Genomic DNA, 21648 nt, shown 5'->3' with positions numbered 1-21648 from the left:
CCCTGAAACTGAAGGAAAACATGAGCGCAGGTTAAGATTGATTTGTGCGTATGGGCCTGGAGGCTATACAAAGACGTTCTGTGATTCGAGCATTCGCGTCGGTGCGAAGCGTATCCTCTTGAAACGAGAAAAAAAAAACGTGAACAGCCTCGCCTTCGACACCATCAAAATGCGACACGACTGCCTTCAACCTGGTGTAACCGTTGCGCTTGTGTCTTGTTGCGGATGGCATTATCGTACCGCGTGTGTTTCGAGTGCCGGGTATGACTTGTAGGACCCGTATTCTGAAACGATCGTGAGAGGTGACAGTATCACCATTGGCGACGTAGAACCTGATATATAGAATCTGATTAATATGATCGCGGAATCTGATCAATAACCGGCCAGCGCGACGTATCATTACCCTTGCCTTTGGTTCACAAATAGGGACATCGCAAGAGTGAGCGTGCTCAGCGACCCGCGTGGGGCGTTTTCGAGCTTATGCTGACTTCTACGCAGTAAGCAAGCGTGGCTGTGGCTATACTTGAAAATATTAAGCGTGTTTAAAGTGCCTTCAACACGTTTTGTTCAACTGTTTAAAGCACAATGTAAGATTTAAAGATAGTGGTTTTGTAGGAAAGGTGTTTTTGTTGAGAGTTTAACATGGCATACTTATAGTTCAGCTGCGGCGTGCTGCTGCAGGACCATCGTGCCGACATCGGGCCATCGTGCCGACATATATATATATATATATATATATATATATATATATATATATATATATATATATATATATATATATATATATATATTCACCGCAAAGCTGGTTGTTCACCCTAAGGTAATGCCCACTGAAAGCTTTCAGAGTAATCATACTGCACACGTCAACCAAAGCTTGAACATAGAAGCTACCGTCTATGTCGCTGAAATGCCAGACTTCACAGCCGACCAAACTAACCGACGGTGTTAAGGTGTGCTCGCTTATTCCAGGCTTCCAGGCATGTCAGGAGCGCCGTATAGCTGCGTCACGTCGACGGTAATACCAGATGGCGCCCGCAGTTTTCTGCTTTTTCTAAATAGCCAATCAGCGCGCACCCACTGTGACTATCGCCTTTTGCGATCGTTTCAGAATGCGGCCCCAGATGATAAGCAGACACGGTGCGATAGCGCTCGCCGGAGAAAGATTCCATAGCGCCATGGTGACGCCTACTGAAAGAACACGTTTTCTTGACGTCAGTGAAGACATATAGGAGTGTGCCAAAAGGTACGTTGACCACTGCACGCATTTCTTTTTGCCGCGACAGTACCTGTACAAATACGCTGTGAAAACAGCAACCGCTGCTGTGCCCCACGTTTGGTGCACATTTTGGGCACTTCCTGTATTTCTGCGATGTATGCCACCACCATTAAATTGCCACAGTCTTTGCCGACAGGGCACGAACGCCCGATTCTCTTTGACCGTTATCTTCGTTTTTTTTTTCTAGGTAGGTTTCTTGAGTTTAACAATTATATGTCAATTTTTCATCATTATTTTAAAGTTGCGGCTTTTATCGCTGCCACCGTGCGTGTGTGCTTTGAATTCATGCATTTACACGACAGACCAGGCCGTGATTCGAGCCCATGAATTTCATACTACTTCCCCAGCCGTTCCCGCTTAGGTATGCTTAGAATGATTCGTGGGACGACGGAGGCCCCTCACGGTTGGAATCTCCAAAAAGCAATGCCAAAATCCTCGTTTGCAACGTGAATTCTATAAGGGTGATGATGCTCCTTGTAATCCAGTGGTCACCTCTCGTAGTGCGGTTAATGTGCGTGGCCCAAACATTGTAAACGCTATAGTGCGCTTCATCCAATCATCATCCATGACAGATGTTCGGGCCCCACCACGGTGGTCTAGTGGCTAAGGTACTCGGCTGCTGACCCGCAGGTCGTGGGATCGAATCCCAGCTGCGGCGACTGCATTTCTGATGGAGGCGGAAATGCTGTAGGCCCGTGTGCTCAGATTTGGGTGCACGTTAAAGAACCCCAGGTGGTCGAAACTTCCGGAGCCCTCCACTACGGTGTCTCTCAATCACATGATTGTTATAGCAATTGATGTTCTCTCAATCGTGAGCGTGTCGGCCACCAGCCGTTTCTGATTCGGCAATCTGATCTTTTAATGAGGTGAATCATTTTTTTACGTTGTCGCTCTTAGTTGTTGCCTGGATATAAACGCATGCCCATCCTTGTTGACTAAGCTAACTTAACGGGTGTATCTCGCATCGCGTTTCGTTATGCCTTTATGTATTGCAGGAAGTCTGATCCCCGATTGTATTGCTTAATACCAAGTTGGCACCGTGATTGTTTGTTTGGTGCATTAGTGCGACGTTATAAAAAGAATGCCACACTAACATTCTCTCGAACGCTTTTTTTAGTGTCTTCTTGCGAGTGTGCAACCGGCTTTCACCTTCAAGTGTTACAGAGTATGTAACACGCTGCCAAACTATTGTTGCCCCGCCGCGGTGGTCTAGTGGCTAAGGTACTCGGCTTCTGACCCGCAGATGGCGGTATCGATTCCGGCAGCGGCGGCTGCATTTTCGATGGAGGTTAAACTGCTGTAGGCCTTTGTGCTGAGATTCGGGTGCATGTTGAAGAACCTTAGGTGGCCAAATTTCCGGAGCCCTCCACTACGGCGTCTCTCATAATCATACGGTGGTTTTGTGACGTTAAACCCCACAAATCAATCAATCAATCAATCAAACTATTGTTCTTTGGCAGCCAGCTAGGGCTTCAGTTAGCAAAGCGCTGCTCTCTGTGTTGTTACACAGATTTCGGTATCTTTTTTTTGTGGTCGCTTTTGTAAATATCCACACTCTTATTAGTTTCCATATTTTTGTATTCAATATTGTCTCCGTTTCTCCCATCCGTTTGAACGAGTGCCGCTACCTCGCAGTGCTCAGGAGCATCGCGAACTCGGCCGCATGACTTTGGAGATGGTAGGTGCAGCCTTCGTTCTGCGATAGGTGTAATGCTCAGTAACATACCCCGCCGCGGTGGTCTAATGGCAAAGGTACTCGGCTTCTGACCCGCAGATGGCGGTATCGATTCCGGCAGCGGCGGCTGCATTTTCGATGGAGGTTAAACTGCTGTAGGCCTTTGTGCTGAGATTCGGGTGCATGTTGAAGAACCTTAGGTGGTCAAAATTTCCGGAGCCCTCCACTACGGCGTCTCTCATAATCATACGGTGGTTTTGTGACGTTAAACCCCACATATAACTCAATCAATGCTCAGTAACGTTTATCTTGGACTTAAACCCGAACCACTGGCCATGCCAGTTGTTACGAACACTCGTGTGGTAGCACGGTCATAGCTACAATTTTTTTTCGGGATTAGGGAGGGGAAAGAGGGGCTGCCATATTTAATGTGTCTGTGCGTGCGTTTGTATGGGTGCCTTTATGCACACGCACGCAAAATAGAAACGTTTCGAAGGAAAAAAAAGGCGCTTCCCTTTCCCCCAATGATTACACTAATGCTCGGTAGTGTTGACTTTTATTTCGTTCGGTTCTCTTTACACAAAAAAGAGATTTTCTTTTAAAACTATACGCCTCATAGCTTTTTATTGCTTCAGTATTGATGCGCCTTCGAAGAAACCATTTAAGTAACCTGCCTAGTTTATTCTGTAGGCTGTGTTATTAAGAAATATAGTCAGTAAATAATCACACAATACTGTTTAACAATAAGCAAATGCTATCAAGGGCAGAAGGGTTCAAGACACTACTTGCGAAAAGGCGAAGTTTTCAACTCGCCCGACATTATTTGTCCTTTGAAGGTTTCAGAATGCACATACTTTGTGTGGCTTGCGTACACACCGTAATAACCACCAACGGCATATATATACGCCCACTGAAGGGCAAATGCCATTCCTATGTTTGTTTTTTTGTATTTTCGGTTGGCCCGGTTCTGTTCGGCGTACACAGTTGTATAACAAATTAGAAGGGTCATGCAGTATACATAGTAGAATTTCAAATTTGTAGCAGAAACCATGTCTTCAATTTATCAGATTTTATGTCGCACCCGCATATATTGAACTCGCTAAAAGACGGGGATAAGTTCGATGTATCGTATGAGTCGATATATTTATTTGCAATCTTCCTTATTTTGAATGCTCATTTCAGTACGCATTTGGCTATAGCGCGGTATCGTGTCGCGATAATGTAAGGCATGCGGCTTCACGGAGAGAGACGGGGATAGTTCTTTCTTAGTTCTTTTTTTTATTTTTCCGTGGTTTGTAGTTGGGGGTGTGGGTTACATGCAGGCAAATAGCACCTCACTATGTTAGATATATCAAGTGCTCGGCTATTATCGTTTGACGTAGCCGTGAATTTTCCTACGCACTGGCGTTAAACATTACCGTGTTCTAAAATGATTCGATATAGTGGAACTTCACTGTTTCGAGAAACAATAAAAAAGCATGTTCTTGTTACTAATGCAAAGAATTATGTTAATTTCTAAATAAAACATTTACAGAACCTTCGGGAACAACGTAATAATTTCCCGGACTGTTTCTTTTTCTCCTTTGAATTTAGTTTAGCTGTATTTACCTGCTTTGGACAATGTTTATTCTACCCTTTTTTGCTAAAAATAAATAAAGGACACTTTTTGCAAAGCCATGAGAATCGAATAATGGTTATTCAACTAAAACTTTTGGTGTAACTTATTTTGCATTAATATTGATTATGGCTGTCGATCATACTCATTAGCATTGTACGAAATTACGAAGTTCATTCAAGCGTTTGATCGGTTGTCCCCTAAGGTATTTCTATGTACTTACCGTGCTTGCTAATAAGGCGCTTGTCACATATTCAAGAAGGCCGGTGTCACACGGCTACTTTTAATCGCGATCAGAGCCGATCCCGACCAAACTCTTTCGTCGTGATTACCAGTGGTCACTGCTGAATATACCAAACTTATCCGGATATAGCTTGACGCAGACGTGAGCGAAATTGTGATCTTGGAGTAAGGTCAGGATGCACAGATTGCGATCGCCTTGGTGCCGATCGGGCCTGACATCGATTAAAGGGGACGGCACTGCAGCGCCTGGTCATGATCGAACTTCCTCTTGATTGGCCCTGATCACGATCGAAAATGACCGCGTAACACGGGTATTATTGAGTCGGGCCACAAGCTTTCTCCTTAACCGAGAATGTCACAACGGTTGACAGTCCACTTTGCATGCAGCAATGAACGTGCTAATGACCCTTTGCGGCCGCCTGACCTCAAAACAGTAAAGCACTGCGACAAAGCCATCACAATGGTGTTGCATTCAGTGGTCGTGGAAGATGCATAAGACCGACCACCTTCAATTTCGCAACATTCTTTCGTTCTTAGAAGTTAAAGGCGTCAGTAAAAAACATTTGCTTTATTACTAAATGATGATATTCAATATCCACTTAACAGTTTTTCAGCAGGTGCCATGGTCGTGAACGTGAGCCCGTCTCTTTCCATGGAATTTGTGACCTCTACCACTCAGATGATATAATTTCTTTATTTCCGACTATTAGATTATCATCTAATTGTTGCCATTATCGTTATTGCACATTAGAAGACTCATCATTGGGACGAAAATATATTTCTTGTAATTAAGTAAAACGTGTAACGCGTGGCTTCTGCTCTATAGACACGATGGAGGCGGAAATGTTGGAGGCCCGTGTACTCAGATTTGGGTGCACGTTAAAGAACCCCAGGTGGTCAAAATTTCCGGAGCCCTCCACTACGGCGTCTCTCATAATCAAGTAGTGGTTTTGGGACGTTAAACCCCACAAATCAATCAATCAATCTGCTCTATAGACAGCCGCTCACAGAACGAGGCTGAGCTTTGCTGTCATTGCAAAGATTACGCGGCTCGAAGCAGACAAGGCTTACGGAGCGCCAGAAATACGCAATACGGAAATACGCTTTCAGAAATAGGCGCCGGCACGTGCCCGTATCAGGAAGAGTTAGAGACAAGAGTTAATGATGAGTGCCTTAGGAATCTGCGATTCGCTCATAACACAGCATTGACAAGTTACTCGGGGGACGGGTTACAACTCATGATTACTGAATTGGACGTGGAAAGAAGAAGAGCAGGTATGAAAATTATTATGCATAAAACTAAAGTATTCTGCAGCACACTTGCGAGAGAACATCGCTTTTCGATTCGTTTGGAGACACTGGAAGTTGTAAAGAAATGCGTCTATACTTAGGACAGCTAGTAACCGTGGAGTCGAACCATGAGAGTGAAATAACTAGAAAAATAAGGACGGGGTGTAACACATTCGGTGAGCATGCTTAAATAATGAGTTGTAGTTACCACTATTCCTCAAGCAAAATGTATACAACAGCTGCATCTGACTGGTACTTACCTACGCAGCAGAAACCTGGAGGCTTATAAAGAGGATTCATCTTGAATTGTGGACAGCGCAGTGAGCGATGGAAAGGAAAATGATGAGCACAACGTTGACAGGAATAGAGCTGAGTAAGTCAGGGAACAAACGGGGATGAAGCATATCAAAGTTCAAATTAAGACGAAAGGTACAAAGGCCGGGCACGTCTCGCTAGGCAGGATAACCACTGCTCACTATGGGTAACTAACTGGATTTAGAGAGAAAGTAAATGGGCGAGTGGAAGGCAGAAAATTAGGTGGGCTGATGACATTAAGACATTTACAACGTGGCGTTTACAAAGAGTACAACGTGGCAGCTGCAGGAACAGGACCGGGTTGATTGGCGGAACATGGAGGAGCCCTTTTCTCTGCATGCTGCGGGCGCAGTGATGATGATGATGATGATGATGATGATGATGATTATGATGTGCCTGAAATACAACCTGTAATATCGGCCTGCACAGTTTCTGGTATAACGGTCACGTGATCCATTATGCGTTCGCCTAGGACGACTTAACTGCCACAACCATCTTCTCGATCGACTCTATTTACACCCCCGTGCCCATCCCCCATTACAGCACTTAGTTGCGCCGCAAAATTCGCACAAAGACAGAATAATCAACGTACGAAAAATTAGCAACAACTATGTTTATTTTTTCGGACTTTATCTCGCATATACACCGCAAACGCAACACTCAGGAAGCAACAGTAAACGCAGCAGTGAAATGCATTTTTTCTTCGGGCCTGAATTAATTTCCTCCTTGTGCCGAGCTCGAACCAAGTGCTTTGATGATCAACAACAAGTCCAGTTTGCAACTCCCATCCACCACCTCACAAAGCTTTCTGCACCCAAACTTTGACCGAACTTTCGTTTTGCGTCGTCGCAAAGACGAGATCGTGTAAGCTGAGCCCATCGGTGCTCCTGGTGATATCTGCGTAAGCAAGCTATTTGTATCGTTGCCATGTTTTATTATTTATTTATTTATTTATTTTTATTTATTTATTTATTTCAAGGTACCTTACAGGCCCCAGGGGTGGGAACATTGAGTAAGGAGGGGCAATACACTAGATACATGTACATGTGATATCGTGTAGCTACCATAACACCTAGCGTTAAAAAGAAGCGCGGCAGTTATAAGTGCTGAGTTGAATGAAATGTGCTGTAGATGATAAGTATATTTATTTATATGTGAACCTGCGATAACCGCCACGCAATTTCTCAAAAGTGTTGGCGGTGGCTTAGCACAGTAGTCAACGAAGTTATGAAGAATGAGGTCAGACGTTCATGCTTGCCGTGCCTCCTGACACGAGACGGACAGTTCCTGAAGAAACGAACACATAATAGGTGGATGGTGAGAATGTTCTGGATGTTTTTTATTCTGGCTGTAGGTTTCTGGTTCTGATGGGACTGTATCTCACAAAGACCCGAAATGACACTTTAAGCGACTTTAAAGCAACGTTTTTTTTATTATCACTTCATGCAGCAACTTTGTAAATTGCACTTTGCTTTATTAACTGCAAGTTTTTCAATGCGATAAATACAAAGAGTTCCAATATGAACACGTTACTGCAGGTGACACATTTAAACATTGGTAGCAAAGCTTTGAGGAAATCCTCAGATACAACAAAAATACTATAAAAAGTGACAAATAGCCCGCATATACATAGCACAGCCTTCAAATTGTGGGCTTTGCTGTGCCAATATGGTTGAAACCACGCTCGTTTGTTTTTGTACACAACCATACTTTGTGGAGTCACATTTCTTTGAACATGCCAGAAACCGCTCGTGTGACCGCCATACTTTATTTGAAGCGATCACTTCAAAAAAGCAGCATCACCTAGCATTAGAGTAAGAAGTCTTCAAAACATTCATAAAATTTTTTACACAAAGAAAAGAAAAATAGATTTGAAAAGAAAATTAGAGCACGTTGGTACTAAAAGTGACATCAATTAAAGCCTAGCACTTTCTGATTTATCAACTTCGAACTTGTTTTTTTATAGTTTGTTTAGGACAGATGGTTGAGTGCATGAGACACTCAGTCTTTATACACTTTTCGTTCAGTGCACCACCTTTTTTTCATTCTTCAACAGGCCAAGACTTCATTATATCACTACATTCTTCAAACTTGCCAAGACTTTGGTTCGGTAAACCTTGCAGCCGGGTGAGTTGGTTTAAGATTGGTACTTCATACATCAAGGTTAATACTTCAGGCCAATATTGTCATGCTGTTAAATTCAAAAGTACATTTTCTAGAGAAGTACTGAGACAGTGTGTTTGAATGCGTTGTGGCTTCATGTTCGAGAACCGTACTTGAAGTTTTTGCTGTGTGGACATGACGGTAGAACAGCGTGGCCTGCAAACAAATTATGAACGCGTCCACGTATTCCGAGGTCACCGGAACTTCTCGTGAAGTTGAAACAACGAACCAAGTCTGGAACAATCATTCGGCACGTCCACGTAGCAGTGAACAAGTTGACTCGCACTTTCAATAAGTTACAATGTGTGCAAGTGGCAACAGAACTGTTGCTATAAAGATTGTAGGCACACGTTTACAAATGATGCGCTATGTACAGATGAATGGATGAGCGATGCCTGAGCAAAGGAGGAGCGCGGCAGTGCAGTTCCTCAGATGTCCTCCTCTATCCAAGCAACGATCTTGCCGTCCCAGCCGGGTACGGGATCATCATCGTGAAGTACCTGCGATGGTTGATTAAAGAAACTGAAATTTCATGCAAAGTGGCAAGGACGGTGTGACAATACTTTTTTGGCACTGGCGAAAAAAAAAAAAACTGGCAGCCATCCCGCCCTGGAAAACTGAATGTCCATCGAACAAACACCACACGTGCTGATGGGAGGAAGGGTGGAGGGGGGGGGGGGGTATGTTTTTCTATTGGCCTGTAATAATGGTAGTGATGATCGTTTTGTGGTTGCTTCAGGAGACCACGATTGACTCCTTGACCATTTTCAGATAGATGGGCGAATCAGTTCCTTTGGTCGAGCATTGTATTCACGTCGTACTTCCGGTCCCATTAATATCAGATGTCTACCAATGGCAGTCTTATATCGAACTTAATTAGTTTCTAGACGGTCTCCCTTGTATGTATGACAGCGGGAAACGCATGCGAAGAGAACGAAGGACCATTTAACGTCATTCGAAGCCTCCGTTCGAAATGCGAAGTAGTTTCAGCCTCACCTTTATGGGAACGCGTGGGGGGGGGGGGGGTCCCTTTTTTTTTTGCACGTGCCTTATCAACCAGAATGGGGCTTTGATGCTTGTTTTGTGGTCTTTTTTTTATTGAAAAGAAAACTGTGTTCTATATTGTATACCGGATCGCAAAGAAACATATTATGTTTGCCTTGACTTGTTAAAGGACTCCTAAACCATCCAGAGGCCGAAATTTAGTTGTGTTGTTCCACTTGTGCGTAAGTCTATGGCGATCGTGTTCGTCGGTTCATCTGTCCACCTCTCCGAATGCCCTTTCTCAACGTGCAAGCTGAGAACGCAATTAGCTCGCGCATCTTTTAGCTGCGGAGCGCGTGTGTGCGAGTGTGTTGGTGGTTTAGGGGCTTCGCATTTCGTTTTTAGTCCACGGAGACGGAACCATTGTGGTGTAGAGCGTATGCAGCTTCACAGCAAAAAGAAAACAGAGAAAGGCAGTGACAGGCGTGCGTATAGTTCTCCATTGAGGGACGAAGTTTCACCGAGTGGGCGAGTATCACTCAGCGTCCCCTCTTCCCCTCTACCCCAAATTTTTCGATTGAGGCTGCGACAACTGGCGCCGGTTCCCTACGTCCCCTGTCTGTAGGCATGTCTGTAGGCAAAGATGTTAAGCAGATAAGAATAACTGTATGCTAGCCTACACTGGGGAAAGGGATGGGGAGCTTGAATTTCAGGTGGTGGAAATTGAGAGACTGAAGCATTTTGAGGCTGCGAATTATTCAGCCTTTTTTTTTTTAAAGGGACCCTGCAACACTTTTTCAGGTTACAATGTAATAGCCTCACCAGCAGCGCATGATGTTTGACGAATCGCAAACGTTCACATGCTGCGAAAATTTGTAAAAGCCGTCAAGTACAAACGGAGTTGCACGTTAAAAAACGCTTTCCCTCTACTCTCGTGCCAGAGAGCGCACAGAAAATGACGCAGGGAGGGGTGTTACTCGGAGGCAAGACGATGCGTCTCTTCGTCAGCATGTTTCACGACCTTGGGTGCCTTATTTATTTATTTAATAATTAATTAATTAATTTTTATTTATTTATTTTTGAATGCGCGGCTTTCTTGCGAGCGCACAAGCGGGCATGTGGCGGCATCCCACGGCGACCTCGGTAAATATGCAACTCACGATGCTCAAATCAGCCAATGGCTGTGGACCTGGGTATATGACGCAGTAATTAAGGTATATGGCATCATTTGCAAAAAAATAACTGGCGCTTTCTACGTAACCTTGATAATAATTGTAAATTCTCCGCCGCGTGCATTGAGGAGCTTCGACTAACCATCAACAGCGTTTTATGACGCCACGCCGCGGCTGTCTAGTGGCCAAGGTACTCGGCTGCTGACCCGCAGGTCGCGTGATCGAATCCCGGCTGTTGCGGCAGCATTTTCGATGGAGGCGAAAATGCTGTTGACCCGTGTGCTCAGATTTCGGTGCCCGTTAAAGAACCCCAGGTGGTCGAAATTTCCGGAGCCCTCCACTACGGTGTCTCTCATAATCATATGGTGGTTTTGGGACGCTAAATCCCGCCTAATAATCAATCATCAATCAGCGTTTTCTGACCATACTCAGAAGGTGTTGCATGCAGTGCCCCTTTAGGGCACTGTGGTAAGCATGCTTCATGTACAGCCCGAACAAACTGGTTTAGCAGATCATTGAGGCTCTTCGCACAAGTGCATGCAAGGGGCTCACTGCAGTATGCCTGTAGAATTAATTTACGCTAGAGATTAGGACTTCCTGGCATGTAGAGACTTCCAACCTTGGACGAAGACTATTTCCTTTATTAAGAAAAAATAATGATGTTATCGTCAACGTACTAATAACTTACCTCCTCTTTCACCATGCCAAACTCGGGATCGAGTGTCTTGAAATGATATCGGTACTGGCCGGGACGATCAAACACTACTTTGAAGTCTCGAAGTCGGATGTCGCTGAGTCTGTGGAGAGCGAAGGAAAAAGAAAAAGGCTCGTTAATAAAATAGCATTATGCCATTATCTTAAAAACATTTATCGAAAAAGAGCGGGTACTTTCAAGGTTGTAGAATAATCTCATGTCGTACTTGAATTGACTACCGTTAATCGCAAGCGCCTCCGGCCTGATCTTTTTGGTACATAGGTATATTTTCCATGCAGCCTTCACATAGACGGCCAGGCTTTTATTCTTACACTGCTACTATTTGATGGTACACTTGTTTTAATCTGGCGTCAATGTGCTCTTGAAACGTTCTTTTTAGTGGCGAAGCTCTTTATAGCGGCACCCGCTCGTCCCTCGTAGCCGTTGTAGTGTGTAACAAGTATAACATTTTGACCTTCAAGGTGGTGCCGGTGAGAGATTTCTTCTGTGCATTGTTGAACAATAAAAAATAGTGTTCAGTGTAGATTAAAATGGCTGCTAATGGGGAATGAGAGACAGGAGCATTTGGCTTTTAGTTAACGCGCACGCTGCAATCCCCATTAGCAGCCATTGGCATTACATTGAGCACTATCTGACAAGAAAGGTTTGCTACGTTATACTCGCTGGGTGTAACCTCCTTAGTTTTAGAAAGGTTTAGCGAGCGTTGAGCCACAGTGCCATGAATACAATGAACTAGTATATACCACGAACTCGAGGTGGTTAAAGGTGTAAAAGCCGAATTCTCCTGTCTCTCATTTTCCATTAGCAGCCATTGCCATGTACATTGAGCACTATATGACAGGAAAAGGTTGCTACATTATACTCACTGGGCGTAACCTCCTTGGTTTTAGAAAGGTTTAGCGAGCGTTGGGCCGCAGTGCCATGAATACAGTGAACTAGTATATACCATGAACTCGAGGTGGTTAAAGGTGGGAAGTAGACCCGAAGCGGAAGCCGTAAGAAAGTGTGCATGTGCCACCTCCCGTTTAGTCATTGGAATGTCCACTGGATGGCGGTGCTTCTATATGGGAAATCTATGATGAAAAGAAGCGAGATGGTGGTACTTGGAGTGTTGAATAGATTGACGAACGGACACACAGACACATGCATGGATGGACGCATGAACAGACACAGGGGTGGATGTATGGACGTACGCAGGGACGGACGCACGAACAGATGCACGCACGGACGGGCGGATGGACGCATGGACGGTCACACAGACGGATGCATGGACGGACGGAAGCAAGAACGAATAGACGGACGAATGCTTCGCCCCACTCTCCATCATTCACTCCATGGATATGCTGCCAATTTTTTTTATTTATTTCTCTCTCACTTTCTCTGCGTGTGTATTGTTGTCGCCTGCTGTTGTCGCGGCAGCTACTTGCCACAATGTACTTAGTATGTTTACATTGTATTTGTCTCTGGCATGCTTAATTTACCATCCCAACAGAGCTTCGCTCTTGTAATTAACGCACGGCACATAGTTGTTTATTCGGAAGACGGAGAGCTTGTCGCTCGTAATCTCTTGATCTCTCTAATTTTTTTCCCCAAGGCCACACTGTCACTGCAGTTTGCATGTATTTTTAGTCGCGTTTCCAACAAGGGATTCCTTCACTAACTTATAACTTATGACTTGAACAACGTTTGCGAGGCGCAAAGAATAAAATATATACAGACTGATGTGAGAACAATACTCGTCGTACTTGAAGTTATTATCCGCTGAACATTATGTACAACACCATGGACACTGCATATCATAAAGTCAATGCAAACAAATATAGTGACAAAAGTGCCACGATATTTATTTTTTTACAGTGAAAGATGATACAGACACTTATACCCACTTCTCAATTACAAGAACACAGGAAAAAAAATACCGAGGGTCCACTGTTAAAGGTAACACTTGTGTGCATGGCATCTTTGGATTTTACTCTTCTGCACAAGCGTAATGCCTTAAATTTGCATGATACTACCGGTGATTGACAGTTCTGACTTCTTTTGACAGACTAGTGCCCTGCTTATTCGCTTGCTGTTAGAGGGCCGGCAAAACGAACGGTGCTTATTATAGTGTTCCCTTTAACAGTGGACCGTACTGTACTTACAGTGTATCTTACACCACGACAAGCATTCCCATAATAGATTAATAGACAGCAGATTAATAATTAATTATTTTATCTGGGCACTCGCCTTTTGGGAATGGCTGACAGGAACGGGGTGACCGACCTCTCTGTGTAGTAGATCACCTTGGTGCTCGGTGGCTGAGAGCTGTGGCCTAGGGATGTTGGAGGGTCGATGCGGTAGCCGGGAAAGTCTGTGGGCGAAGAGAGAGCACACGTGATCAAAAACTCCTGACATAGCACAGCACACGTGCGAGCCATGCATGTGCAACACATTCAGTGCGCGTGGCATGCCACATTCTTTGTCACGTGTTAAACTTCTTCATCTCCTTTTAAATACCTTCATTTTGAACGGAGGGAGCAGCATCCATCGATTTTAACGCAAGTACGCACTTGTGCTAGCTTAACTGGAAAATGCTTCTTATTTATAGTTTTCAGTATGCTTAGTATCTCATGTCCAGCTCGAGAACGTGCTTCTATCTTCTCTTCCTTTCTTCTCCCCTTTTCCGAGCGTTTTAAGCAGGTAGCCACTAGGCAACAAAGTTGCGTAGGAAAGACATACTGTACATGTCAGTTAACAAAATGCCGAATGCTTCGATGCAGAACGAGCTCAGCCACTATCGCAGGAGGCGTAACATTGTGCATAACGTGAACTCAGCAATAAGTGTTCTCAGCAAGCCATCACAATATGTTCCTGTGACAGAAGCAACGCTTGCCCACGGACTTGATATCCGAATGACCAAACCTCTATAGCGACGTGCGCTGCTCGTGTCTTTTTGTGGATATTCGCACCAGTCATGGCGCCTGCCCATCTGGTTCATCGGCTTACACAGATTTCCGTCATTTTTATTACAAGTTTAACGTAGTGGTGCAGGCGACGTGCTACCACGGTGCATGACTGCGTGGTAAAAATAGTGCACGCCGTCTGTTCACTCTATAATCGCTACACTAATATTTTTTGTAACAAATTGATAGTGGGAACAATCATTTTAATCATTGGTAACAAAACTCCTATCTTTATTTTAATTGTTTTTTTATGTTCGTGCATCGTCGCCTTATGAATTCAATCAAGTATATGCAGTAACACGCTAAGCTAAACACTTCGGGCCTCGTAAAGGCAGATGATGACCGTGAATCTGGGCGCAACAGCACCATGTTGAAGATATGGGTAAGCATAGTTAGATCATATGTGCCATTTTGTTTGTTATTTCACGCCTTTGTTTCGAAGAGTGCTCTTTTTTATCGAACTCATTGCCTATCGATAATATGTCATCCATAAGAGTATCTCTAGGCAGTGCAAAAGCAAACAACCACACTTTATTTCTACCTTGTCGTGCTTGAGCGACAAGAAAAAAGTTAGGCGCTGGGTACTAAAGCTGAGCTTGTTGACAAAAACATTTTAATACCATTTGAGCCTTTTTATAACTGTCCACCATCTTAATTACATTCTTAATTCATAAACTTCACCCTAGCTGCTAGCTAAAATAGGCATATATATTGTTTGCCAACCAATGAACTTGAGAAAATAGGCATTCTCGGTGCCTTTTTTGGTGGGCAAAGTACCAATGTGTTATGTTTTTTTTTTTCATGTGAGTGGGCGTCGTACTCGTACGATCGTACGGTGATTCGGTAATTCACGATGCATGTGGTGTACGTGCATGACTTCGTTCAGTTAGTCGCATGCCGACACAAAAACAGCACTTCAGCTGCGCCCGGAAGGGGCGACTTGTATAGCGGAAATACATGCATAGACTTCTAAGAACCTTCTAACGTTGTGATTGGTAGCCGCCGGGGGTCACCGGTCGAGTCGAAGTTCAGCCGGCGCGCGGATGCAGCACTCAGTGAACCCTGCAATAAACGGAAAACTCTGTTTAAACTAACGCGTATTCTCAAACCTTTTGTTTCTGTGCATGCGTGTTATATTTTACAATAATAATCAATATCGCCGTATTGTATTTTCAGTCACTATTTTCATCAACCCAATCTTGAGGCCGCTAGGTTATTAAATTATCGTTCACTAACAATATACGTTCATATATGAATGATAGGAAATCATATCACTTGCTTCTCATGTTAGTTTTTTATTGTTTGGGATATTTTTTTTCTGTTGACATCATGTAAGTACATGTTGGCGCCCTAAAAGGTGCCGGCTACTCCTTAGCCCTTCATAACATCGAGCACACTGGGTTCAAATTTATAATCATTATTAATAAGTACACAACACCGGCAATATACAAGTTGGCATAACATTCAAGTTTCAACATGTCAAAACAACACATTGAACAATGACATATATGTGCACAAGTATATTATACAAGTATTGATAAAAAATTTAAGAACAGTCATTACGTTTTCATTGCGCAAATGCTCTTGCTTTTTTATTACTTGCACGTTTGAATTTTGACGCATCCGATGCCGATTTCAGAGCTTAGGCCCACCCCGAATCAACTTCACTGGACTCAAAAATATGTTGTTTTGCCATCCAACGTTTATCTATCGAAGATAACCATCAATCTGCATCTGATAACAAACAAACAAGCAAGCAAGCAAGCAAGCAAACAAAATAAGAAAAGCCTAGTTGAAGCGGCCGTAACGTCATCCTTATTTCCCTAGATCTATGAATCGGCTACGTGATACGACTATTGACAACGCTAGATGCTGCCCTTGCTTACCGTGGAAGGGCAAGCGGAAGATGCGGCGGCCATCTTCTCCATGCAGGTGACGCGTTCGAGTAAGGTGCACAGCGATTGCTCGATGGTGTCCAGCGTGTGCTGGTACGGGTCGTCCAACCTGAAGCACTGTCGAAGGCTGCTCAGGGCCTCCTGCGTCACGCGAAGTTCCTCCCGTTGCTGCACGAGCAGAGAGATGCGAATGCGTGACCAGGCAAGGGCATCACTCAACCGAAAACACTTTGCCTATTAGCCCGACTGCCACCGTCTTTGACGAACTATATGGCATAGCGAAGATTACATACCTTCAAGAGTAGAATGCATTCTTAACAATATACATTAAAGAGACTTGCAGTCCTATGAATCCGGTTTCGTTTCACAGGATACAAAACTTAAAGCGAACGGAACAAATTTCTGTACACTAACGCAATATAGACACATCCTTTTGCTGTATTGCTGTAAACTTTCGAAATCATGACAAGTGTCTATTATTATGAAGCTCAAATATGACGCTTCATAAGTGAAGTCAGGCATATCAATTTACCGCATCCCCCTCAAGGATGGTAACCAAAGCATCGCCTGAGCCTTAAATTGACCTAGAAAAATAAGCGTCGAAATGCGATGGTTTGAGTAGGCGCCCAATTGTCACAGCGTTGTTCGTCGTGTTACCTATACAACGCCAGCACGACATTACGGTATTACGTAATAAGTTATACGCATTTACTTTCATAGCGATTAATTATTCAGAGATAACATTACCTCGAGAGCACTGCTCGCACTCCTTGAATTTCTCTGGCTTAAAGACTGTGGCCTGGATTCGGTACTTTTGTTAGCAGATCCAGACTTTCCAGCGTATCCTCCATACTTCCATTTTTCTTACTTTCGGTCGCTCTAGCATTTGCAAAAACGCGCTTCCCTGCAAGTATGATTCTTGCGCGGTCGACGGTTCCTGAGAGTCCTGGGGAAACGCGTTCAGTCACGCGAACGGCATATCATCGAGTCGTTATAGTCACCAAGCGGGTACAATACAAGACTTCGTGCCGTATTCAAACATAAACAAATGTCCCCACTTCACTGAAGGGAATCTTGAGGAAATGCGAATATATTGCGTAGCGTCCATAACGGTGTTTACGATAGTTATAGCGCGAGAACAAAACGACGACACAGAGACGACACAGAGACGTTTTGTTCTCGCGCTATAACTATCGTCATGCCATACCAACTAGCCCAAGCTGCCACACTTCTAAGGTGTTTACGAAGTGTGAGAACCCAGCGTTAGAAGAATAATTTTAATTTTTTTTTCTCACACCGTACAACCTATAGCGCCGTTCGCCGCACGTGGCGTTTCACTGTCGCGAGAACACGTAGTCATAAAGCGAGATTCAATAAAGAGGAAGAACAATGTACATGCAATGCGGGAGCTAAGAAAACGATGGAACATGTTCCGATTGAATGCGGTGATATCCACCCAGGTATACGTGTGGGTACAAGCGTACATGAGGCTTTGGGTTTTAGGGACGAACATGGAGAGCTGCACACGTCCGCGATAGAAGCAAGTAAGAGAAGCTTAGAGTATTGGTGGCAGAAACATTGAGATAAATGACAGAAATTATAGGAAAATGAGGTCACTCTGCCTGAAGAAGCAGAAGGATAGAACATAAATTTGGTTTTTTTTTTGTTACAATAACATCGATTTAATCGAAGTGGATAAGACACCTTAGGCCGACATGAAATTGTTTTCATTTTTTCATGTTTTCTCTCGAGCCTGGTGGCACACGTGCCCCTTTATAAACGAGACGCTCATATAGCAACCATCCATCCAAGTACTACAAAGCCGTTTTTCACCAACCGCATAGGCCGGAAAAAAGAAAATATAAATTTCACGAGGCATACATGCGTTCACGTACCTGCGGGCGGTGGTTAAGCGACAGGGGCGTTGCCGTCCGTTCCAGCACTTCAAGCGCCGTCATTGCGTCATCACGATGGTCGAGTTCCTCCTGCGTAGCGATTAATGTAAAATCGCACTCCCGCAAAACGCGTAGACGCAGGTAATTTGAGCCATTATAGAACATGCATGCACGTTTCAAGCGTGTATATGCGCGCGGGTGCCCCGTTTCGCAGCAACAGCTGACGTCCTCATCGCTCCGGTCATACGCCCACGTCTATAGGCTCTATCGACGACGCCGCGAAAAGCATTTAGCGCAGCTCCCGGGGCCGGTATGGGCCGGCTCAACGAGGAAGTATAGGATTACGGAGAAGCTAACGGAACCACCGTCTGGGTGTGTCCGTCCGGCCGTTTACGAAGGGAACGCACAACACGTATCACCGCGCACATACGAAGTGACCACTTCCTCTATGGCCTCACATGTATCCATCTGATAACGAGAAATATGTAAACGACACGTTGGAGCGATAACTGGCGAAGAAAGAAAATAAAGAAAGAACAAAGAGTGGAAGGAAGGTAAATGAGCTCCTCGCATTTGACACCCCTTAGTAGCCGGCCCACCCGACACCACCACCCAAAGGCCTTGGTCCCATATTTTGCTCGCACAGGCCTACTGAAGTTTTCGTACTTTCCATGAACCATGTGTGAATGGAACTGTCTTACTGTGATGAATGAATTACCCTACAAGACAACCTTCTTCGCCCTTTATTGTTTTGCTTCACAATTATTTAATTTATATTTGTATATGTATTACCACCCTGCTTAGACCGTGAGTCTGCAGTATTAAATAAATAAATAACTAAATAAATAAATAAAATTTGTAACAACAGTACTGAAAGTTGGGCGAGTTGGTACTCATTCATAACTTCTTTGCGCAAACACGTACACGGACACAAGGAAAAGAGGCAAACAACACGGGCGCAAACTCACAACTGGTTTATTTTGAACAACGAACTGTACTTACATCTTCACGTAGCCCACACGCCCCCCCCCCCCCCATCGGTGGATCCAGGAACAAACGAGATAACCTAAAGAAAGCTTATTCAGCGCTACGTCATGATAAGAACCAAAAAACAACAAAAAATTGAAGAGCTCACGCATCTGCAGACGGATTGTAGCACGTGCCTTTCAAAAAGTCAAAATCTTTATCGGACATGGTGACGGAAGCTTGGCCAACACATTTATCTCCCATGTTTCTAATATGGAATGCTTCAATCAACTCCCTGTTAATTTTTCTCTTGTGAGTTGACAAAATCTTTGTGTCAACTCACACGTGTGGGCTACGTGAAGATATAAGTACAGTTCGTTGTTCAAAATAAACCAGTTGTGAGTTTGCGCCCGTGTTGTTTGCCTCTTTTCCTTGTGTCCGTGTACGTGTTTGCGCAAATAAGTTATGAATGTATAAATAAATAAAACTCGTGAACATCGAAGCGGATTAAGGCAAATCGGCTTAACTAACTAAAGTGTCGTCGTGCGCTGTCGACGGAAAAGCACCCATTCTCTGTACGTCGCGTGCTTAGAAGGGGCAGCTAGTTAATATTTGAGTGTCGATTACACAACAGAGATTAGATGTGACAGTTAGCAATACGTGTCCCGGCAAGGAGTATACGCTAGTCGCTCAGGGCTGCGGCCTGTATTGCGGAATTCTTTTAGCTCGAACACTAATTAGCCGCTCAGAATGACACAGAGACACCAAGTATCGCGGCATCTTCGTCGTCCATTAAGATTAACAGCATGAAACTTGCCAGCCCCATTGCGACACACTTGGCGACGCCCTGGAGATATAGCTGGCTGGTGTTCTGTGGACCACGCCCCTGTTTACAGCTCTTGTTTGTTTGTTTTTCTCGAGCGAATGAAACAAAATATACAGACTACTCACCTCAAGCTTGGAGAGCAAGTCGCACTTCTCCTTGAGCTCCTGCTGAAGCAGCAACTGAAATCGCACGTTAAAAACAATTGGTAAGAGCATTTCTATTAACATTATGTGCGTGCATAATATGTACGCTTTCTCGTTTACTGCACTCGGCAAGCATAAAAAAAAAAGTCTTTATCCATGTTTTATCTGACATCATTTCTCGCACGAAGTTATAATACACATTAGCCAAAGTCGTTGCTCGTGCATCTGTGTTTGTACATTTAGCGCAACAGAGCTTCCTTATGTTTGTAAAGACAGTAAGATTAGCACAAATAAACACGGACGTAAAGACGAAGCAGTCGAGGGACCTGTCCTTGTCTGCTTTGTCTGCCTCGCCTGTTCACCCATTCACCCATTTCACCCACGTGAAACCAACTAGCCCAATAGAATGTCCGACTGAACTTCACTTTGATTCTTTTTTTCTTATAGTGTATCAAGCATACACACAAGTAACGAACAATAAAAAAAAAGCAACTTCGGAGCATTCTCGTATTTATCACCAAAACCACAAGCCTGAATACGTAGTTCGAGAGTCAGGGAGCAATAAAACACTGAGCATAGGAAATCTTCTTTGCGGACTTGTGGTAAAATAAAAAAAAAAATAGGTTGCATCAAAGGCTTGGGTATAGTTTGGTAATTTTCATGAACGCAGTTCTAATACAGTCGTGATAACAAAGTTCACTTTCACCAATCTCAGTGCGATGAACGCTTGGTGGCAGATGTAGCAAGTTCACCTGGCTATAAACCTAATGCTACTGTAATATCTTGATTTATAGTTGTTAAAGCTCTGTTTCAACTTTAGAGGCTTATAGTATATCATTTTCACTGTGATATCGATAGTCTCTAACTGTGCTAATGTTAATTTATCAGCTCAAAATATTTTGTAAGTAATGAGTGCATAACCATGAATGTGAAAATCATGAAGGCAGTAAACAGGCTGCCAGTGAACTATTTGAGCAACGCCCCCCCCCCCCCCCCCCAATTTTATCGATTCCAGCCAGACGCGCCCGATGCAGCTGTTCGCCACCCTCTCCTCTAGCCCTTTCCTGCTCTCACCCATCACCCAGCCTTCGTCTGTGCTTTGCGGTCGTGGGGAAGAGAGCCCTTCATGGAGCGCCTGGCGACGGGAATAATAAGTAATTTTTTTTTCAGTTGTGTACAGGAATGCACTGTTCACAACTGTACACAAGACGCCGCCGTGGGGCGGCGTCTTGTATTTTTCGTTATCACACTGTTGGTGGTCACGCTAGCTCTGTAAGTGACACGCTGGTTTCAGAGAGCGTGTCGCCGTTCGTGGCGCTTAAGCGGGCAACCGATGGGGATGCGTCACGGTGACGCCACTGCATAACTATGAGTGGCAGCGCCATTGCTTCCAGCCACAAAGAAGGAGCGTGAAAGAACAAATCTGACAGACGTATGGTATTCAAGAGGGACGCACGTCGATCGCGTTTCCGTGGAAAAGGCGCTCGGAAGCACGTGTGATGCAAGCAGCCCTACCCCATCCAGTGGCGT

The 21648-nt window shown here is 44.2% G+C and overlaps 1 protein-coding gene and 1 long non-coding RNA gene across 4 annotated transcripts in view; one reads left to right on the top strand and one right to left on the bottom strand.

Annotated features, from left to right (window-relative positions):
* The window catches only part of LOC119171757 (uncharacterized), a 196131-nt gene that overhangs the window by 28597 nt on the left and 145886 nt on the right, over window positions 1-21648 (top strand). Inside the window, exons 2-3 of the long non-coding RNA XR_012894845.1 lie at window positions 1109-1243; window positions 8471-8541. This is a non-coding gene — a long non-coding RNA (uncharacterized LOC119171757). The remainder of the gene's footprint in view (window positions 1-1108; window positions 1244-8470; window positions 8542-21648) is intronic.
* LOC119171756 (uncharacterized) overlaps window positions 7827-21648 on the bottom strand; it is a 127089-nt gene continuing 113267 nt past the window's right edge. For 2 of the 3 annotated variants that reach the window (XM_075892368.1, XM_075892370.1), the window contains exons 8-14: window positions 20101-20154; window positions 18184-18273; window positions 16280-16456; window positions 15371-15455; window positions 13678-13801; window positions 11422-11530; window positions 7827-9077 (exon numbers count right to left, since the gene is read on the bottom strand). In XM_075892368.1, coding sequence (XP_075748483.1) covers window positions 9006-9077; window positions 11422-11530; window positions 13678-13801; window positions 15371-15455; window positions 16280-16456; window positions 18184-18273; window positions 20101-20154 — 711 coding nt within the window. In that variant the 3' untranslated portion in view covers window positions 7827-9005. The remainder of the gene's footprint in view (window positions 9078-11421; window positions 11531-13677; window positions 13802-15370; window positions 15456-16279; window positions 16457-18183; window positions 18274-20100; window positions 20155-21648) is intronic. The other variant, XR_012894844.1, reaches the window with a different exon arrangement.

This window comes from Rhipicephalus microplus, chromosome 4, assembly GCF_043290135.1.
Source record: "Rhipicephalus microplus isolate Deutch F79 chromosome 4, USDA_Rmic, whole genome shotgun sequence".
Lineage (NCBI taxonomy): Eukaryota > Metazoa > Arthropoda > Arachnida > Ixodida > Ixodidae > Rhipicephalus > Rhipicephalus microplus.
Note: the sequence above shows the minus strand (reverse complement) of the source record. Positions and strands in the feature narration are given on the sequence as shown.